General features: G+C 41.1%; 1 protein-coding gene across 13 annotated transcripts in view; it reads left to right on the forward strand.

The window, feature by feature from the left end:
• Positions 1-18,074, forward strand: part of ncor1 (nuclear receptor corepressor 1) — a 402,479-nt gene that overhangs the window by 148,081 nt on the left and 236,324 nt on the right. For all 13 annotated transcript variants that reach the window (XM_060848164.1, XM_060848169.1, XM_060848173.1 and 10 more), the window contains 5 exons: positions 5,165-5,231; positions 6,123-6,295; positions 12,313-12,403; positions 15,275-15,453; positions 16,183-16,237. In XM_060848164.1, coding sequence (XP_060704147.1) covers positions 5,165-5,231; positions 6,123-6,295; positions 12,313-12,403; positions 15,275-15,453; positions 16,183-16,237 — 565 coding nt within the window. The remainder of the gene's footprint in view (positions 1-5,164; positions 5,232-6,122; positions 6,296-12,312; positions 12,404-15,274; positions 15,454-16,182; positions 16,238-18,074) is intronic.

Raw genomic sequence — 18,074 nt, forward strand, 5'->3', positions numbered from 1 at the left:
CAAAGGGTTTGTTTCCTTGCTGTAAATCTCTGTCTGTATGACATGCCTGCCTGGCTGCAAAGTGATAAGTTTTCTTGTTACATGAGAAGTTAGAAGTTAACTGAGTGAAGTTCTATAAGTTAGTATATATGGTTTTACTGTTTAAACTTGATTAATTTTTATACACTAACTTCGTTAAATTCATGTCACTTTCCATGAAAGTTATTTATGTATATAAAAATTTAATTGAAATATGTTTGCATCTGTTTGCCTTACATTATAAATTAAGTTGGAAATGAGTATTTTTTCCACTTAATCGACTCTGTTTGGCAGCTGTAATAGCATGGTGATGGGAGAGGGTGGATCTCAACTTCTTCAAAAGTGTTATTTGTGTTTAAAAAGAATTAACCGCCTGCTTTCTGACCAAAAATTTAGTCTTAGACCCATTTAAAGGTTGAGTTTCTATGTTATATGTTGTAGCTTAAGGGGGTGGGTGCTGCAAATCAACCCCACTGTTCTTCGTGTCTTCACAAATGAGAAAAGATTTAATTGAACTGTTTGAAGTCCTCCATTTACTCGAGACATAAACCCAGGTTAAAATACAACACTCACTAGGCTCTGCACTTACCCAGGAACAGCTATTCATTGCAAACAGATTGTTTTAACAGAGGGCAGAAGGGAAACACAAATTACAATCATACAACTGTAACAGTCTCAATTCTATCTCTTTTAAAATTACTGGCAGATGTTGAAAAGATTTGGACACAAATGTTTAAAGATGGTGCTGTTTCCTTTTAGGGCATGCTCATAGACAGTGGGTGATGCAGCATCAACAAAACCTATTGATCAGCGAGAATCCTGCTGCATATTTGTTAAATGACTTACAATTGTTTCCTCCTTATCCTGACAAAATCAACTTTGCAATCCATCTATGTAAGCTAAGCTAATCATTTATTCCAAGGACTTCAGGATCTCCATGATGGATCATTTGTCAAATGCACTGTGGTTCTTAATTATAATGTAAAAGGAATTATGAGGTTCTGTCTCAATTTATCTGAATGGAGCCTCAATAGTTGGCATCAATACCTTGAACTAAGGACAAGAAATTAATCCGGGCTCTTTCTCCTGATCATTGCTCAGTGACATCTGGGATTTAGATTTCTTTTGAGGATAGTAATGTTCAGTTTGATCCTTTCATAGTTGAGAATGCCCTTAGCTTGCAGGTGAAGAGTGATCTCTTGAAAGAAATATCCTGCCATGGCTACAGCAAAATATACTCCAAGTATCAGCATCTTGAGATGAAGAAGGGGAAAAAAGACTGGTCACCAAAATACATGTTCATAAAGTCCAAATTAAAACTCAAACAATGGAATGTTTTTCTTAGGTGGTTCCTATTCTTAATACTCTGTGCTGCCTGAGAGTTGTTGTATTCCAGATCAACACTACATGTAATTGCAACCTCAATGCAAGGCTGGTGAACAGTACTGTCCACAAGTTGACTGCATTTAGACTAGTGAGAGTTGTTCCTCTTTGGAGATCATGTACAAGAGATAATGGGAACCAGTTCAACATGGCATAGTTTCTAAATTTAGTGTCTAATTTCTTCCAGTCAATCTACCAGTAACGTAGAACTGGTTTATTTCTGCATGGAAATGTGAATGAAGTATTTAAAGTTTAAGCCATTTCAAATTATGTTGAAGGGTGGGAATCTCCCAAGAGCTGTATTTAGAAATAATGGATTGTGCTCCCCATGAGCAAGAACCACTTCTCTCCTCTGTCGACACTCTCTCAGGTTCCATTGATGATATCTGGCCTTTGAAGTGTAAATGGAAATGTTGATATGATTTAAAACAAAGTAAGGCAGACTTGAGAGTTCGCTATTTCAATCGAATGGTCAATTTGGGAATAAATTCCATTAGTTTATAGTTTCAACAAGCTCATTGACTGTGTCCTGTCAATGAGTGGCTGGATTTGTGCAATGCATGAACAGTATTTTCACTGGGTTTAAACTACAAATGAATGTACGTCTCTGTATTGAGAATTATTTATAGTTGCAAATCATATGTTATATGCCTGTTGGATCTTATACTACACAACCACCTGATGAAGAAGTAGTGCTCTGAAAGCTAGTGCTTCCAAATAAACCTGTTGGACTATAACCTGGTGTTGTGAGATTTTTAACTTGGGTGGCAACTTTTGAGGGATCTATAGATGGGGACCCCAAGATCCCTCTGTTCCTGCCCACTGCCAAGAATCCTGCCTTTGACCCTGAAATCTGTATTCAAACCGTTTCCAAATTGATCTCCATCTGCCACTTATCAGCCCCGTTCTGCATCATGCATGTCTTGTTGCAACCTACAACAGCCCTCCACACTATCTACCACTCCACCAAACTTTTGTGTCATCGGCAAATTTGCTAATCCACCCTTTCACTTCCTCATTCAAGTAATTTATAAAAATCACAGAGGTCCCAGAATAGATCCTTGCAGAACACCACTTGTCGCCAAGCTCCAGGCTAATTACTTTCCATCTACTACCACTCTCTGTCTTCTATGGGCCAGCCAATTCTGTATCCACACAGCCAAGTTTCCCTGTATCCCATGCCTCCTTACTTTCTGAATGAGCCTACCACGGGGAGCATTATCAAACATCTTGCTGAAATCCATGTACATCGCATCCACTGCACTACCTTCATCAATATGTTTTTGTCACATCCACAAACAATTCAGTAAGTTTGTGAAGCATGACCTTCCCCCTCAAAGCCATGCTGCCTACCCCTAATCAAACTATGGTTTTCCAAGTAATCATAATTCCTGTGTCTCAGAATCCTCTCCAATACTTTGCCCACCACTGGCGTAAGGCTGACTGGTCCGTAATTCCCAGGATTATCCGTATTCCCATCCTTGAACAAGGCAATAACATTTGCCACCCTCCAAATCATCTGGCACTACTCCAGTGGACAGCGAGAATGCATATATCATCACCAAAGGTGCAGCAGTCTCTTCCCTCGTTTCCTGTAGTAACTTTGAATATATCCTGACTGCCCCAGGGGATTTGTGTATCCTATGTTTTTCAAAATTTTCAGCACATCCTCCTTCTTAACATAAACCTGTTCGAACATTTCAGTCTGTTTCACATTGTCCTCGGAAATGTCAAGGTCCCGCTCAGTAGTGAATACTGAAGTGAAGTATTCGTGAAGGACATCCTCTATCTCCTGGGAAACCAGGCACAAGTTCCCTCCACTATCCCTGATTGGCTCTACCTTCACTCTGGCCCTCCTCCTGTTCCTCACATAAGTGTAGAATGCCTTACGGTTTTCCTTAATCCTCCCCGCTAAGCTTTTTCATGCCCCCTTCTAGCTCTCCTAAGTCCATTCTTCACTTCCTTCCTGGTTACCTTGCAACCCTGCAGAGTTCTGTCTGATACTCGCCACCTCACCTTTAAGTAAGCTTCCTTCTTCCTCTTGACTAAATGTTCCACATCTCTTGTCACCCAAGGTTCCTTCACCCTACCAGGCCTTCGTTGCCTCATTGGGATAAACCCATCCATGACGATCAGCAAGTGCTCCCTAAACGACGTACACATTTCTGTCGTGCATTTCCCTGAGAACATCTGTTCCTAATTTAGGTGCCCAATTCCTGCCTAATAGTATTGTAATTCCCCCTCCCCCAATTAAATACTTTGCGACACCGCTTGCTCCTATCTCTCTCCATGACAATAGTTAAAGTCAGGAAGTTGTGATCACTGTCACCGAAATGCTGTCCCACCGAGAGATCTGACACCTGACCTGTTCTTTCCAAGCACCAAATCCCAATATGGCCTTCCTGTAGTTGGCCTATCTACATATTGTGTCAGGAATCCTTCCTGGGCACACCTGACAAAAACTTGTCCATCCAAATTATTTGAATGGAGGAGGTTCCAATAGTTATGAGGGAAGTAAAGTCACCCATGACAACAGCCTTGTAATTTCTGCATTTTCCAAAATCTGCCTCCCAGTCTGCTCCTCCATGTCTCTGTTGCTACTGTCAATCTATAGAATGCTCCCAATAAAGTGACAGCTCCCTTACTGTTTGACTTCCACCCATACTGACTCTGTAGACAAGCCTTCCCTGATGACCTCCCTTTCTGTAGCTGTGATACTGTCCCTGATTATCAATACCACTCCACCCCCACCCATTCCCCACCCCCTTCCTTTTGAAGCATCTAAACCCTGGAACATCCAACAACCATTCCTTCCCCCTGTTATATCCAAGTCTCCATAATGGCTGCGTCATAGAGTGTGGAACAGTACTTGGAACTAGGTTCATCACCCTTATTCCTGATACTACTTGTATTAAAATAGATACGCTTCAACACATCACACTGACTGCAACTTTGCCCTATCAACTGTCTGTCCCTCCTCACAGACTCTCTGCATGCTGTATCTGGCTGTTCACGAGTTACTCCACCCTCAGATCTGTAGCTCCGGTTCCCAACCTTCTGCCAAACTAGTTTAGACCATCCTGAAGAGCTCTAGCAAACCTCCCGCCCAGGATGTTGGTTCCCCTCCAGTCAGATATAACCTGTCCTCTTTGTACAGGTCCCAGCTTCCCCAGAAGGTATCTAAATGATCTATATATCTGAAGCCCTCCCACCTACGCCAGCCCTGCAGCCACAAGTTCGTCTGCTGTCTGTTCCTAGTCTCATTAGCCGTTGATACTGGTAGCAATCCTGAGATTACTGCTCCTCCTGCCTTTTACCTTCCAGCTTAACCCCCTGTATTCTTTTTTCAGGTCCTCATCCCTTTTCCTTGCTATGTCATTGGTACCTATGTGTACCACAACTTCTAGCTGCTCTCCCTCCTCTTTACGAATCCTGTAGACTCGATCTGAAACATCCCTGACGCACCCAGGAGGCAATATACCATCCAGGGGTCTTGTTTGCGACCACAGAATCTCCTGTCTGTTCCTCTGATCGTTGAATCTCCTATCACTATTGCTGTCCTATTCTTGTTGCTTCCTTTCTGAGCCACAGAGTCAGGCTCAGTGTCAGAGACCTGGCTGCTGAGGCTTTCCCCTTCAATCTAATTATGTATCTCTTTGTTTTTTTTTAATCCCATGCATGTTAACAACCCTATTGTTAAAATTCTCTTGCCAAATCTAGATTATTCATTGTCTTAATACTTCTGCATATGTTTCTATTTTAGGAACCAAGTAATGAGGAAAAAATTGATTCTTTTTTTCAAGAGGAGAAACCATGCTCGCAAACAGAGGGTATGCTATGATTCTTGAATTTTTTTTAAAGCTTTATTATGAATGTGGTAACACCATCCCCTCCAGGTTTCCATCCAAGCCACTCATATCCTGACTTGGAAATACATTGCAGTAATTACACTGCTGCCTGGCCAAAAATCTGAAACTCCCTCCTTTACCTCATTGTGGGCATCCCAACACCCTGTGGGCTGCACTAGTTCAGGAAGGCACCACATTCTCTAGGGCAATTATTATGCATATGTCTTTGAGACAAGAGACCAGTCATGATCACATTGAATGATGAAGCGGCTTGAAAAGCTGAATGGCCTACCCCTGCTCCTAGTATCTATATTTTGAGGCAACGATGAGAAAAGAACACAAGTTTCACAGCAACAGAAGACATTGTGACTTTTTTTTAATTTAACTTAGAGAGTAAGGTTTTATATGTACAGGAGAAAGTGTTCATCTTTGGCTTCTTATGCTCACTAATTGTTTTCAATGGTTTTCCATGAGTCTACCTATGATTGCATTTTGCAATTTCCAGTCCTGAATATTGATGTTTTTCTGATTAAAGATGTTGGAAAAGCTGATTGCTATTGTGTTTCATTGTTTCCTAAGCATCTAATCTTATTTTCTTCCCCCTCTGCAATTATTTCACTACTTTAGTTTTTACTGTCCCTTAATCCTGTTTGAGGTTTGGTCCTTAAATTGAGTTAATCCATCTGCCAAAAATGAGATGACAGCAAAATGTGGTCTACCCAGTGATATTCTCTTATTCCCCTTAATCACCTAATGCTATATAAATCACCTGTTTTGGTGCAAAAACCTACTGGAGTCTCATAGTGCAGAAGCACAATGCTGCCAGTTTTCCAGTATTAATTGTCCAATTCATTTGTGATACCTGTTTTTCAGGAACAGAAGATTTGCCAGCGTTATGACCAGCTGATGGAGGTGTGGGAAAAAAAAGTTGAAAGAATAGAGAACAACCCCCGGCGGAAGGCCAAGGAGAGCAAGACTAGGGAGTATTATGAGAAACAGTTCCCTGAAATTCGCAAGCAAAGGGAACAGCAGGAACGATTTCAAAGGTAATGGTTAGGTCTAAATATGCTCGTTACTCATGTCCCTAGATGGTCAGTATGGGGAAAGCAACAATATCTCTTGTGTCCACTCCCACACTCAGTCTCTCCCCTCAAGCTTCACTTGCTTTTTATCTTTCACTCTCCCCATCCCTGTCCCGTTGGTCTTCCCTGATCCTCACCACCTCTGTATCAACTTTCCTCTCAAAATCTAAAATAAAAGGAATTTACAGAACTTGACATTAGGATACTCAGAGGAGCAGAGAGATTTTGGGATGCTGGTCTGCAGATCCCTGAAGGCAACAAGACAGATTAATAGAATATTTAAGGCATACAGGAAGCTTTATCAATTGTGAAATAAATCAGAAGAGCAGATTGGTTATGTTGGAGTTATGAGAAGCTGGAGTACTGTGTGCTGTCCTGGTCACCTGTAGGAAGGATGTGGTTGCACTGGAAATAGTGCACAGGACATTGATCAGGATGTTGCCTGGAATGGACCCTTTTAGCTATGAAGAGAAACTGGATAAGCTCAGGCTGTTTTCTTCAGAGCAGGAACGACTGAGAGGGGATCTGTTAGGAGTTTATAAGATTGAGGGGCATAGTCTGTGTGGATAGAAAACGACCCCTTAGTTGAAGGGTCTATCTCCAGTGAACCATTGTTTAAAATGAAAGGCAGGATTTTTTGGTTGGCTTTGAGGAAAGGTGTTTTCACCTACAGGGTAATGGGAATTGCGAATGCACTACCTGGGTGGACAGTTGAGATGGAAAACATCAACCTTTTTTTAAAAAAGAGTGGATGAGCAGTTGAAATGTTGTAGTATCCAAGGTTCTGGGCCTGGAGCTGGAAAGCAGAACCTTCTTCATATTCACTCATGGGACATTGACATTGCTGTCTGGCCAGCATTTCATTGTCTGTCCCTTGTTGTCCTTGAGAAGATGGTAGTAAACTGGTGCCTTGAACTGCGGCATTCCATATTCTGTTGGTTGACCCATAATGCCTTTAGGAAGGGACTTCCAGGATTTTGATCCAGTGATTGTGAAGGAACAGGAATACATTTCCAAGTCAAGATGGTGAGTGGCTTGGAGGGAAACTTGCAGATAATTGTGGGTTTAGAAGGTGCTAAGTTCTTTGCATTTCTGCAGTGCATCTTGTAAATCATTCACACTGCTGCTACTAATGAGAGGTCTGTTCATAAGTCTGATAAAAGCAAGGAAGTAACTGTTGTTGAATCTGTTCATACATGTATTCAAACTTTTCTATCTTCTGCCCAATGGAAGAGAGTATACTGGGTAGGAGGAGTCTTTGATTATGTTGGTTGCTTTCCCAAGGCAGCGGGAAGTATAGATGGAGTCAGTGGAGGTTTGTGTGATGGACTGGGCTGTGTTCATGACTCTGTAGTTTCAGGCAGCCTTGGGAGGAGCAATTGCAATACCACACTGATATGTCTGGATAGGATGGTTTTTATGGTGCATCTACAACAATCGGTAACAATCTTTGTGGACGTGCTGAATTTCTTCATCTCCTGCAGAAAAAGAGATGTTCTTCTGCTTGCTTGACTGTCGTGTCAATGTGGGTAGACTAGGGCATATTGCTGGTGATCATCATTCCTGGACACTTGATGCTATCGACCATCTCCACCTCATCACCATTGATGCTGACAGTCCTGGAGTCAATGACATGACTGTTCCTGCGTTTCGCTGACATTGATGGAGAGATTGTTGTCTTTACACCTTGATGCTAGTAGGGAGTATTCCATCATGCTGTAGATATGCACAGGCTTTGGGGAGCCAGGAGGTGACTTACTCACTGCAGGATTCCTCTTACCTCTTTTAAGCACCGTTTAGGTGATGAATTGAGTTTCTGGTCAATGATAACCCCAAGAATGTTGATAGTGGGGTTTCAGTGACAGTATGACACAAAATGTCAAGGGATAATGATTAGATTGACTCTAATTGGAGATGGTTATTGCCTAGCATTTGTGTGACGTGAATGCTACTTGTCACTTATCAGCTCAAACCTGGATATTGTCCAGATCTTGTTGCATTTGGTCATGGACTGCTTCAGTTTCTGAGGAGTAACTGAAAATTTGCAATCATTGGCGAATGTCCCCACTTCTGACCTTATGGTGAAGGAAAGGTCATTGATGGAACAACTGTAGATGATTGGGCCTAGGACACAACACTGAGGAACTTCTGCAGGGATGTCTTGGAACTGAGATAACTGACCTCCATTAATCACAACCATCTCCCTTTGTGCTAGGTATGACTCCAACCAGTGGAGAATTGCTCCCTAATACCCACTGATTCCAGTTTTGCTAGCGCTTCTTGATGTCACAGTTGATTGAATGCATCCTCGATGTCAAGGGCTGTCACTCTCCCTTTGTGTCATTGAACAGGTTATTGCTGAGCAGGTGCTGCTTGATAGCACTATTGATGACACCTTCCATCACTCTAATGCTGATCAAGAGTGGACTAATGGGGTGGTAATTGGTGGGGGGGTTGGATTTGTCCTTTTTTGTATATAGGACATACCTGGGCAATTTTCCACATTGTCTGGTAGATCCCAGTGTTGTAACAATACTAGAATGTCTAGGCAAGGGGAGCAGTTCTGGAGCACAAATCTTCAGTATTATTGCAGGAATATTGGTCAGGGCCCATTGTCTTTGCAGTATCCAGTGCTTACAGCTGTTTCTTGATATCATGTTGAATGAATTGAATTGACTGATGACTGTCGTGCTGGGAACCATTGGAGGAGGCTGAAATAGATCATCAACTTGGCACTTCTTGCTGAAGATTGCTGTGAATGCTTTAGCCTTTTGCTGGAATACAATGCTGCTGTTGCTCGCCACATGGATACCCAGCCTTGAGTTGAGAGATTTATTCAAAGTCTGTCCCATTAGCATGGTGATAGTGCCACACAGCACAATGCAGAGTATTCTCAATGTGAAGGCAAGACTTCATCTCCACAGGGACTGTAAGCTGAGCACTCTTACCGATACTGTCATGGACAGATGCATTTGTAGCCAGCAAATTGGTACGAATGAGATTGAGTATGTTTTTCCCTCTTGTTGATTTCCTCACCAATTTCCGAAGACCTAGCATTGCTGTGGAGCTGCTGCTGCTGCTGGTGGACATAGAAATTCCCCAGCCACAGTATATTATGCATCCTCAGTGCTTCCTCTCATGTTTGTTCAATGTGAAGGAGTATAGATTCATCAGCTGAGGGGAAATAGTAAGTGATAATCAGGAGGAAGTTTTCTTGCCCATGCTTAACTTGAATCTGACACTTCATGGAATTTGGAGTCATAGTTAAGGACTCCTAAGGACAACTCCATCCCAACTGTCTACCACTGTGCTGCCATATCTGCTGGGTCTATCCTACACGTGGGACAGGACATTCAGGAATGATGATGGTGTCAGATATGATTTCATGTGTATGCTTACTGTCCATTGCCAGCGGTGGTTCACATCTTTCACAGTGCCCTGATGTGCTATGCATTATGTTAAAGACAGAGAAGAAATAATGGGCCATGTAAGAAAAGTGCCACAATAATCATGGTTGATTTCACTGCACATGTAGGCTGAGAGATTCAGATTGGCAAATCTAGCTGAGAAAATGAGTATGCAGCGTGTACTGGGCATTTTCTTAGAGTGGTGTGTTTTAGAGTCAGCTGATGAGCAAGTTATTCAGGACGTTATAATGAAGACTGGAACAAGATTCATCAATAAATCTATTGTAAAGTAACATCCAAGTGACAACAATCATAACATGATACAACTTTGCATTGAAGGGGTCAAATATGGGTGTCAGAATCATGTTTAAATCTGAATGAAGGCAATTATAAAGGTACGAAGGCATAACTAGTTATGTAAACAGTGAAACGGGTTTAAAAGGTATAATAGTAGCGATGTAATGGCAGAGTTTTAAGGAGATTGTAAATTCTTGTATTATCCACAGTTCAGCCAGGTTAAGTGGTATCAAATTGAAAGACGCGTTGTACAAATCTGCAAAGATTAGTGGTAGATTAGAAGATTTGTCCAATTTTAAGATCAGCAAAAGTTGGCTAGGGTCATGAAAGTAGAATTTGAGAAAAAAAAACTAAAATGTAAAAACATGAGTTTCTACCAATATTTAAAATAGAAAATTTTTAACTAAAGCTATTGCTAGTTCTGTAGAGCGTGTCTGAGTTTGACACATACGATGGATAAAGAATTAGTTAGCAAACAGGAAGCAGATAGAGATAAATGTCTTTTTTAGTTGTCAGGCTATAACTAATGATGTGTTGCAGGGATTAGTGTTAGGGCTTGAACTATTTACAAACCATATCAATGATGTGATTGCAATGGCTGAATGTATCATATCTACATTTGCCAATGACGCCAAGATAGGCAGGAAGGAAATTTGTCAAGGTAGAGTTTTGGGAAAGAGATGAGGTTTGTTAATGAGTGCACAGTGAGGCAGCACTGCTGCCTCACAGCGCCTGAGACCCGGGTTCAATTCCTGACTCAGGCGACTGACTGTGTGGAGTTTGCACATTCTCCCCGTGTCAGTGTGGGTTTCCTCCAGGTGCTCCGGTTTCCTCCCACAGTCCAAAGATGTGCGGGTCAGGTGAATTGGCCATGCTAAATTGCCCCTAGTGTTAAGTAAGGGGTAAATGTAGGGGTATGGGTGGGTTTCGCTTCGGCGGGTCGGTGTGGACTTGTTGGGCCGAAGGGCCTGTTTCCACACTGTAAATCTAATCTAATCAAAAATGTGGCAGATGTAGTATGATACGGAAAAGTGGGAACTTAGCCACTTTGCAAGAACATGTTATTTGTGGTGAGATTTTAAAACAGAGGTTAGAAAGGGATCCAGGTGTACTAATATATGAATCTCAAAGTTAAATGCAAGCTTAGTCATTAGGAAGACAAATTAATTATTGTGTCCTAAAAGCAGGGGGAATGAAACATAAAAGTGGAAAGTTTCACTACAGCCATACTGGACCTTAGTGGAACCATGTTTGGAGTATTGTGCTCACTTTTGGGAATCATTTGATATTGTGACTAATTCTGATTATTAGGCTTTAGTAAGGGCAGAGAATTTAGAAAAGGTGCCAAAGCGATTTACTAGGATGGTTTCAGAGCTGAGAGATTATGTTGCTGGCATAGCCTAGAGAAACAAGAGTTATCCTTAGGGCAAAGAACGAAGGAGATTTGATAGATGTGGTTAAATTGTCAAAGAGTTGGATATATTAAAAATAACTCTTTCCACTTGATGTTAATCAGAGGGCATTGAATTAAAGCGATGGACAAAGGTGCAAAAAAGCGTGGTGTCTGTGGAGTACACTGTCAGATTGCATGTGGAAGCCAATTCAATAGCAGCTTTCAGAAGAAAAATGAAACATTTTATGAAGAATGTTGCAGGGAATTTGGGGGTAAAAAAGAGGAACAGTGGGACTAAATAGGTTGTCAACACAGTAGTTGGGCAGAATGGTAGCATTGTGTGATGCAAAATACTATGACTGAATGACTGCTTTTTCCTCTCGCTATGTCATTAAAAAATACAGATCTGTTATCTCAACAGAGACAACCCTCTCCCAGATTGTAGATTAACCTCTAACCTCCAAGCTCAAGTCAATTGTGGCTCAAAGAACCTCTGGTTCTCAAAGCTATTTCATTGCATCAGACCGTTGAATCAGTTGGTGATTTAGCTTGAGATTCTCATCCATTTCTGGTCAATGGATAGAAGATCCAGCTCATAATGCCAAAGAGTGCTGTGGACCAAGTAATGCATCAGATCGTCACTGTTCATTCATTGATTAAATAGCTTCAGAACGACAGAAGTCATCTGAATTCTCCCTGTTACATAATCTCCAAGAAAGTTTCCTTAAAGTGCATACTGTGATTTCAAAATAGACTAATGAGGAAAATATTAGCTTTTTATTACAAATGTAGAACCAATCTTAACACGGATGCGTCATGTAATGTGTTGTTCATCACAGTTTAAAATATTTTTGGTAAAATATGCAATTGCTTTGTCTTTTCAGAGTGGGACAGAGGGGAGCTGGGCTCCCAGCAACTATAGCGAGGAGCGAGCATGAGATTTCAGAAATTATCGATGGACTTTCTGAACAGGAGGTCAGGTGTTCCTTAGAGTCAATTTCATTCATTAATGTAGACAGTTTGGGTTTGTGTCACGATTCAGCCTTTAATAGAGAAGCATCCTCTTGTAATGTATTTTAAATGGATGAAAGTGGGAAGGCTGTAAAAAGAACAAAAGGTCTGTGAAAGGGGGCAAAGATCATGGTCTGAAATTGTTGAATTTGATGTCGTAATCAAAGGCTCTAAAGTTTCTAACTGAAAGATGAGGTCCTATTACACAAGCCTGAAATGAACCTCACTGGAGCATGACAGGAAGCTGAAGCTGCAGAGCTCTCTGTGAGAGCAAGGTGGAGATTTAAGATTAAAAATCACACAATACCAAGTTATAGTCCAACAGGTTTATTTGGAAGCACTAGCTTTTGGAGTGCTGCTCCTTCATCAGGTACCTGTGGAGCAGGATCGTTAGACAGAATTTATATCAAGAGATTACAGTGTCATGCAAATGAAATGATAGAGTCATCGAGATGTACAGCATGGAAACAGACCCTTCAGTCCAACTCGTCCATGCCGACCAGATATCCCAACCTAATCTAGTCCCACCTGCCAGCAATTGGCCCATATCCCTCCAAACTCTTCCTATTCATATCCCCATCCAGATGCCTCTTAAATGTTGAAATTGTACCAGCCTCCACCACTTCCTCTGGAAGCTCATTCCATACACGCATCACCCTCTGCGTGAAAAAGCTGCCCCTTAGGTCTCTTTTATATCTTTCCCCTTTCACCCTAAACCTACGCCCTCTAGTTCTGGACTCCCCAACCCCAGGGAAAAGACTTTGTCTATTTATCCCATCCATGCCCCTCATGATTTATAAACCTCTATGAGGTCACCCCTCAGCCTCCTACGCGTCAGGGAAAACAGCCCCATCCTGTTCAGCCTCTCCCTATAGCTCAAGTCCTCCAACCCTGGCAACATCCTTGTAAATTTATTTAAATCTTTCAAGTTTCACAACATCCTTCCAATAGGAAAGGATATACTGAATAAACCTAGACTGCTGTTAAATCTTTCATCTTTTAGAATGGGTTGCAGGGTTCGGTTCCTTAATACTTAAATTTCAGAGCTGCTTTTAAGTCACATTCTTGAGATAACTTAAGGTTTTATTTTTAAGAAAAGCTGACATCTCAGCTCAGACAGTGCATTAAGGGTGTGAGGTTTGACTCTGTCTGTCTATCCCAATCTTGAGTCAGACTGGTTCTATTTCCAAAGTGGGAATTCATAAAATATTACATGGATTGGCTCCCTGCAGATTGTGTGCTTTTTGGGCAAAAGAGAATGCATCTGTGAATATAATTCTGCAAATGCACCCTATAGGTTTATATGTGTGCACGCGTGCATGAGAGAGAGTGTGTGTGCGCGTGCGCGTGTCTGAGTGCGCAAGAAAGTGTGTGTGTGTGTGTGTGTGTGTGTGTGTGTGTGTGTGTGTGTGAGAGAGAGAGAGAGATTGAGTATAAGCCTTGACAGGGTGTGTGCATGCTCTCTGAAAGCTAGTGCTCCCAAGTAAACCTGTTGGACTATAACCTGGTGTTGCATGATTTTTAACTTTGTCCAACGCCAGATCCTCTTCATCAAGATTAAAGATGGCAATCGATTGGAAACTTTGAGTCACTGTGGTGAACTAAACCCCAGTGAGACTAGAGCACACTGTGAGCAACGAATACAGTATAATAATTTTTAAAGCAGTGCAAGTAAATCGCTTGGGATGCTTTGGTGAGAAGAAAGATAAAAGGGGCAACTGTTCCATCCCCTGCAATTTTGTTGAAAGGTGTCATGGGAAGGAATATTAATATGTATGATAGAGGAATTCCTCTGCTTTAAATCGATTATCCAGCTCCATTTCTGCTAGCTCCAGCCTGACGTTACTGCCAAATCTTTCCCTGCCCTACATTTTCAGTATTCTGCCAGGTCTCCTCCTTATGTAGCACCCTGGCCCACGTTTTGGTAATTTCCAATGCTCCCTCCTGTTATCATGCAAGTGCAAGAGACGCAACAACTGCCACTATACTTCCTCTGACCGCATTGTGCATAACCCCAAATATTGTTTCCAGGTGAAGCAGTATTTTACATGTACTTTTTTCCAGTTTAGTATGCTGTATTCTCTACTCGTAATGTTTTGGGAAGATCAGCTGCTTCATGACCCTGAGCTTCCAGTCGCCATCATTTTAATTTTTCTCCTTGGTCTCACACTCACTCTCTCCCTTCCTCTTTCAGTGAAAGTTCTGGAGGAGCACTTCATTCTCCATTAAGCTTTTTGCAATTATAGTGAACCCTTAATAGCTGCTGCTGTTATTCAATAATTGAGTTGTTATTTTTCTCAGGTTGTGTTATTCCCTGTTCACTGGTGGTAGACCATAAGCTACCAAGGATGACAAGCCTGGTGTAGCTAGATGCTTTTTCTAGCCTAATTATTAAGGAAAAAAAATCAATTTAAGATCAGGAAAGGATATTGAATGCAAAAACAAAGTGCTGGAAAAACTCAGGAGGCCTTGCAACTTCTGTAGCGAGAGAAACAGAATTAGTTTTAAGTCAAATGGCCATTCATCAGACAGCGATTGGACTGGAAATCTCAACTCTTGTTTCTCTCTCCACAGATGCTGCCAGACCTTCTGAATTTCTCCAGCACTTTTTTTTTGTGTTTGCAATTCTTTTGTTCTTTGTTTTTGTTTAGTGGATATTGAACATTTTGGTTATTTATGATTAATCTATTCAGATATGCTTATCTGGGACCTTCTAAGCCAGAGGTAGGGGCACTATCATTGCACCACAAGACCCTTGTAAATAGGTAACAAACATCTGAATGTCAAAATACTAGGGTATCTGGTCAATAAAATGCATTGGATGATTTATTGCAGAATAATGAGAAGCAGATGAGGCAACTTTCTGTGATTCCTCCGATGATGTACGACACAGAACAACGAAGAGTGAAATTCTTGAACATGAATGGAGTAATGGATGATCCCATGAGAGTATACAAGGAACGGCAGTTCATAAACGTCTGGTCTGAGCACGAGAAGGAGATCTTTAAAGAGAAGTAATTATAGTCTGATGTCATTCTGCACTGAACATGATAATTTTTGCTGGCTGTTTGAGTTATTCCTGCATCTTCTCCAGTCTTGTGCAAGCACACCATCAGACTGAATTGCTAGTAGGTCCTAACAAAATCGTTACTGATATTGCGCAACCAGGCCATGTATATAACGAATTGTATTGTTTTTGAAAGGTTTAAAGCCAAATGTAATGTGTAGCAGTCTATTTTTTTGTTATTTAGGTATATAATGTTGCCAATGCAAATTAAAACTGGTCTTTCCAGTTAATCAAGTGATTGTGGAGTTAACAGTTTGAGTAGGTGGATGCCTGGGCATAAAGTTACAATCACTCAAAACTAATGTCCTTAAAAAGTAGAACATTTGCAACAGGGGAGCTTTTGATGACATTGAAGTTGTGGCATGAAATTAGTTCAGCACTGACCTTAAACAATTCTTATGGTTCACTTGTAAATATGTTGCCAGAACTGGCTGTGCCATCACTTTTAATGTTTTTTTCCAGTTTGACTTTTACACTAGTGGTGGGTTGCGACAGAGGGATTAAAATGGTTTATGTACTTTTCTTGTTGGTGCAATATAATGACAACTGCAAATTAATAAATAACTTACTGATCTTTCTGCCAGACACTGACATAGGAGATGAGCAATTGAGCTTTCGTTGTACTTATACCTTTCAGGTGATTGTGTTACTGATCAAAGACTTCTGTTTTCAATAGGTTTGTTCAACACCCAAAAAACTTTGGTTTGATAGCATCTTACCTGGAAAGAAAGGTAAGAAGACTCATCAAACATCTATTTTCTGAACAAAAACATTGAATTTTCTTTTGATTTATTTGAAGTCCATTCGCACAGCTCACCGCAGCGAGTGAATGAATTGCTGGGTGTAATACTCTTTGATATAAATTTTTTCACATTTGTTATAACATGTTTTACTTCATCTTATCAACACAACCTCTCTTTCTCTCCAGTGCCACCTCTTTTTCTCCCTGTCTCTTTCTTTCTTCCTTATTTCACCTCTTTCTCAAGCAGTGGAAATTTACTTGTTTCCAAAGCTGAAACTTATTAATTAGGTGCAAATTGTATGCTTGTTGGAAATAGGATAGGTAATTTTGGATCTATTTATGCACAGGTGGATAAAGTGGTCAAGAAGGCATATAGTATGCTTGCCTTCATTGGGCGGGGTATTGAATATAAGAGCTGGCAGGTCATGTTAAAATTATACAAGACAGTGGTTTGGGCTGCATTTAGAATACTGTGTACAGTTCTGGTCTCCACATTACCAAAAGGATGTGGACGCTTTGGAGAGGGTGCAGAGAAGGTTTACGAGGATGTTGCCTGGTATGGAAGGTGCTAGCTATGAAGAGAGGTTGAGTAGGTTAGGTTGTTTTCATTAGAAAAAAGGAGATTGGCAGGGAATCTGATTGAGGTTTACAAAATTGTGAAAGGTATAGACAGGTTGGATAGAGACAAGCTTTTTCCCAGAGTGAAGGATTCAATAACGAGAGGTCACGCTTTCAAGGTGAGAGGTGGAAAGTTTAAGGGAGATACACACAGTAAGTACTTCACACAGAGGGTGGTGGGTGTTTGGAGCGCATTGCCAGCAGAGGTGGTAGAGGCAGGTATGGCAGATTCATTTAAGATGCATCTGGACAGATGCGTGAGTAAGTGGGGAGGAGAGGGATACAGATGCTTAGGAAGTGGGCGACAGGTTTAGACAGTAGATTTGGATCGGCTCAGGCTTGGAGGGCCGAAAGGCCTGTTTCTGGGCTGTAAATTTTCTTTGTTCTTCTTGGTTCTATTTAATTGGAGCTCTGTGTGCATCCTTTTGTTAGATCACTTGTGCTGACTAGTTTGCTTGAAATTGGCATGACGTTACTAGTGACATTTTAAATTAAAAATTACAAGGTGTGTGTTGCAGAATTTGTTCATTTGCAGCAGCAGTATCTATGGTATTTTTTGTTGTCTGTAATGTTTTCAATTCCGTCATAATCATAGTCTGTCAGTGGCAGTTGTGTAATGTTACAAAGAAAATCATCAAACTGTCTGATTCATTTGATTTCTTTGGCATGGGTGCTGGTTTTTCTCCTGCTTCTGTGTGGTCTGTTTAAAGCAGAAGGAAAATTGACCTTCGGAATGTTTGAACAATCTACAATTCATTTGCTTAGACAGAGTCAAAATTGCTTGGCCTGCAATTCTATCTTGATCAGTAGCCTGGAGACTGTTTAACAGCGGTGTCTTTGAATTTGAGGTTATTCCACATTGTGTTTTGGAAGAAATCCAAGTCTGTTTAAAGTTAACAATTAATACTGGAACTCTGTAGCTGTGTATAGCCCTGTTTACTTGTTTTGTTCTTGGGTAGCTCATTTTCTGTAAGGGAATCTTCTATCAGGTTTGCCTAAAGCTTGCCTTATTTAAGGGTGCACTGTCTTTTTCTTAGATTCAAGGCTGACAAAATGTTTTAAATGTAGGTTGGTCAATGTCCCTCATGTCCGAGTAAAATTTAAGGTATCAGATTTTGAAGGTCTGCACAGATAAAGGTTGACCAGTACAGACAGACACATGCACAACTTTGACCTGTTGTCACATTGTGCAGATGACTGGTAAAGTC

The sequence above is a fragment of the Hemiscyllium ocellatum genome, chromosome 31 (assembly GCF_020745735.1).
Source record: "Hemiscyllium ocellatum isolate sHemOce1 chromosome 31, sHemOce1.pat.X.cur, whole genome shotgun sequence".
NCBI classification, from domain to species: Eukaryota; Metazoa; Chordata; class Chondrichthyes; order Orectolobiformes; family Hemiscylliidae; genus Hemiscyllium; species Hemiscyllium ocellatum.